This window comes from Lathyrus oleraceus, chromosome 1 (genome assembly GCF_024323335.1).
Source record: "Lathyrus oleraceus cultivar Zhongwan6 chromosome 1, CAAS_Psat_ZW6_1.0, whole genome shotgun sequence".
Lineage (NCBI taxonomy): Eukaryota > Viridiplantae > Streptophyta > Magnoliopsida > Fabales > Fabaceae > Lathyrus > Lathyrus oleraceus.
This window is the reverse complement of record NC_066579.1, coordinates 201,257,413-201,261,111: the sequence shown is the minus strand read 5'-3', so window position 1 is coordinate 201,261,111 and position 3,699 is coordinate 201,257,413. Positions and strand designations below refer to the sequence as shown.

Below are 3,699 nucleotides of genomic sequence, written 5' to 3'. Positions count from 1 at the left end.
AATATAGAAATAAAGAAAATAAGGAAATAACTAATTACTAAGAGAAATAATGATATTCCTACACCAAATGATATACTAAATATTTACTCCAAACACTGATCATCGTATAAATAAGGTGAACAATATTTTTTATTTTTTAATAAATAAATAAAAAATTTATAAAAAAATATTTTTAATTTTAAAATTATTTTTGTAATATAAATATAAAGTATGTCATTAACCAATTTTATTATTGTATTAACCATAAAAATATAGGTTATTAATCACATATTTTACTTATAATTCATTAACCAAATTTATTATTTCTTTAACCAATAAAATATATAGTATTAAACAAATTCTGAAATTAAAATATAAAATAATCTATATTTTATGGTTAATACAATAATAAAATTGATTAATAACCTATATTTTTGTGGTTAATATAATAATAAAATTGATTAATGACAAATTTTATATTTGTGTTATAAAAATTATTTTTTATAAATATTATTTTTTTATTTATTAAAAAAATAAAAATACTGTTCACCGTATAAATACGATGAAGAGTGTTTGATGTAAGTTTTAGGTGTAAACTTTGGTGTATGAATATCAAGACTCTTATTAAGAGCGCCATTTAGAGTTGATAATAGTCTTGAGCCGACCAAACTTTTTTATTTCTCTTTTAAATATGTAAAGCCCCAATTTTAGCCTGTTAACATTGAAATGAAAATTTAAATTAATCAAGAGTAATTTAAGAAAAAAATTATAAATATGGTAGAACTAATTTACCTTTTTTCTTTTTTGGAGTGAATGCTGAAAGGAATATAAAATATCAAGTGGGCATTGACTAGGTTGAGTATGCCTTTGAAGAGCACTCGTTTCCATTGAACTTGCAATCTACACACAATGTATTCAAACTATTATGATATTATGTTGATGAAATTTGAAGTTACACAAAGTAGCATAATAAAGAAAGAGGACAAACGAGTATGCATGCATCAATATTTAAACAGTGAGATATGGTATAGTTTCAATAGGTAGAAAAACAGACATTAGAATAATTAATATACATACAAGAGTTTGAGTATTTGTGAGCAATGAATTTTCAGCATGAGAGGTTTTCATGTTGCCACTTGATGAGTTTTCCATAGGAGTTACAATACTAAATGTACATGCATGAGGTTTCATGTGTGAATCCAATGTTGTAGTTTCATCTGACTTTAATTTTGATGGTTCTTTTTCTAAGGTTGATGAAAGAACATCAACACCATATACTTGATCTTTCTTCTTGTCACTATAAATTTCCACCAACTTACTCAATTTCACATTAACATGCTCTCTTGTATTTATTTGACTAGATGGATCAATATTGTTTTCCTGAATCAAACAAATACTAAGGTAAATTAGTGTTAAACATATGATATATATATATATATATATATATATATATATATATATATATATATATATATATATATATATATATATATATATATATAATATATATATATATATATATATGTATATATATATATATATATATATATATATATATATATATATATATATATATATATATATATATATATATATATATATATATATATAAAAGAAGTTATAAAAAACAATACCTGAATTTCTTTTGACACATCCTTAGCATACATGTTTGTACCATTTCGAATCTGCATATCGCGATGATGCTTGGGTTTGGGCGCAACTAATCGTCGTTCCATTGGTGGCATATCCTAGAATGATATTCATAAATAATAGTATAAACTAATTTAATATCAGAAAAAAGGAGTTAAAGATTAATGTATCATGGCATATGAAAATATAGAGATGCTTACAGATAATAATTGAGAAATTGAGACATAATTACTACGGTTTTCCGTTGAACTTGCATTCTGCACGTAAACTATTATAAGATTTTGCATATATTTTGAGAAAAATAAACAAAAGTTTGAATTATTAATATACATACAAGAGTTTGAGTATCTGGGAGTGATGGATTTGAAGTATCTTGAAAGCTTTTCTTGTTTCTACTCGATGAATTACCTTCACATGCATGAGGTTTCATATTTGAATCCATGGTGGCTTCAGCGGATTCAACACCAAAACACTTTAAGAAAGCAAAGAATACTCCTTGAATCCAAGTGAAAGTCATTGCTTCTTACTTTGAGGTTAACCACTCTGTAGAATTTCTTCATCATCATTCAAATTAATCTTACAGCAAATAGTTTATAAACACATTAATTTTAATTTTTTGTTGTATGGAAAAAATGATACATCGAATGAAGATGCATAATAATATGAAAAAAAAGATGTTATTGATTGTGTATGGAAAAAATGATACATAGAATGAAGATGCATAATAAACACCTTAAGTTTATGTTTATATTATTTAGATATTATGGAAGTAATAGTACTAAGATGGATATGCACTAAATACACTGCCTTTAAAAAAAACAGCATAATAAATATGAAAAATATTTAATTTTGATAAGAAGGTGATTAAAAATTTTCTATAAAATATCTCATCAAAAATAATTTCTATAGAATAAAATTGAAATCATCTAACTATATTCTAGCTAGTTTTTAATTTACAAATAATTATGTACATAGTAAAATAGCTATTTCAGAAAATAATTTATTTTATCAACTATAAATTGCACTTTACCAATAATATATATACACCAAATTTCAAATCTGCGACCTAAAATTGAGGATTGCTTGAAAATAATGATCTTACGATCAAATTGTATTTAAATGAAGAAAAATATGAAAATACTCTTAAATACAAAAATATTATATTGTTTTTGAAATTAATGTTTAAATGTATAAAAAAATTTTGCACGTCCAAGATTTTTATGTAGGAAAATATTTGTGGGAATATTACATCAAAAAGACTTAAAATAAATATAGAAGGATCAAGTAATAAGAAAAACAAAGACATGTAGATGTAGCTTAATAAACACTCATGAAAGATATAAATAGCTTAGAAGATCTATAATTTCAAGATAAAAAGAACAGCGATACACAAAAGAGCAAATTAAAAAATGAAAAAAAAGGTAAAATTTTACCTCTCTATAGCTAATGAAAATAGATCTAACAACACTTTCCTTTTTTTTTCTTTCAAATTCTACTGCTCCTCATAATTTTTATTTCAGAACCTAATTTACCAAAAATTGTACAATATCATTCCTTCTTTATGGTATTTATAGATCTTGTAATGTGCATGCATATGGAAGGAAGAAAAAGTGAAAGTTATAAAATTGATAACTAGATCTGAAATTAAATAAATTTGCATATATAAAAACTAGGGGCAAGCACAAAGTAAAAGCACCTATTTTACTTTCCAAAAATAATTTTAAAAGTTGTATTAATGAAATTAATATTATTAAAATATAATATATTTATGAAAAAAGTTGACTTTGAAAAATAAATAATATATATATATATATATATATATATATATATATATATATATATATATATATATAATATACCAAATGAAAATGTAATTTTTATATAAGATAGATAAGAATAATTATTAGTCTTTAAATTAAAAATAAATGGTTGAGTTTAAAAAGTTTGTTCAAATAACGTGTCCAATTCATATGAATAATAAATGATGAAAGAGACATACGAATGTTTTAATTTCAACCATTTATTTTAAATATAAAGAATAATGACTATTCTTATCATTCTCATATAAAA

The 3,699-nt window shown here is 22.7% G+C and overlaps 1 protein-coding gene across 2 annotated transcripts; it reads right to left on the bottom strand.

The window, feature by feature from the left end:
* Nucleotides 1–382: 382 nt before the first annotated feature.
* Nucleotides 383–3,157, bottom strand: LOC127115613 (uncharacterized). Of its 2 annotated transcripts, none has more exons than XM_051047115.1 (7): nt 3,063–3,152; nt 1,964–2,183; nt 1,830–1,886; nt 1,614–1,727; nt 1,057–1,359; nt 772–879; nt 383–691 (listed from the first exon to the last, which is right to left on the bottom strand). In XM_051047115.1, exons 2-7 carry the CDS (start codon nt 2,144–2,146, stop codon nt 665–667), a joined length of 792 nt encoding a protein of 263 aa, XP_050903072.1. In that variant the 5' UTR covers nt 2,147–2,183; nt 3,063–3,152; the 3' UTR covers nt 383–664. The 2 variants fall into 2 exon arrangements, with proteins under 2 accessions (XP_050903072.1, XP_050903073.1); XM_051047116.1 differs by having other exon boundaries at nt 384–691; nt 1,964–2,172; nt 3,063–3,157.
* Nucleotides 3,158–3,699: the final 542 nt, after the last annotated feature.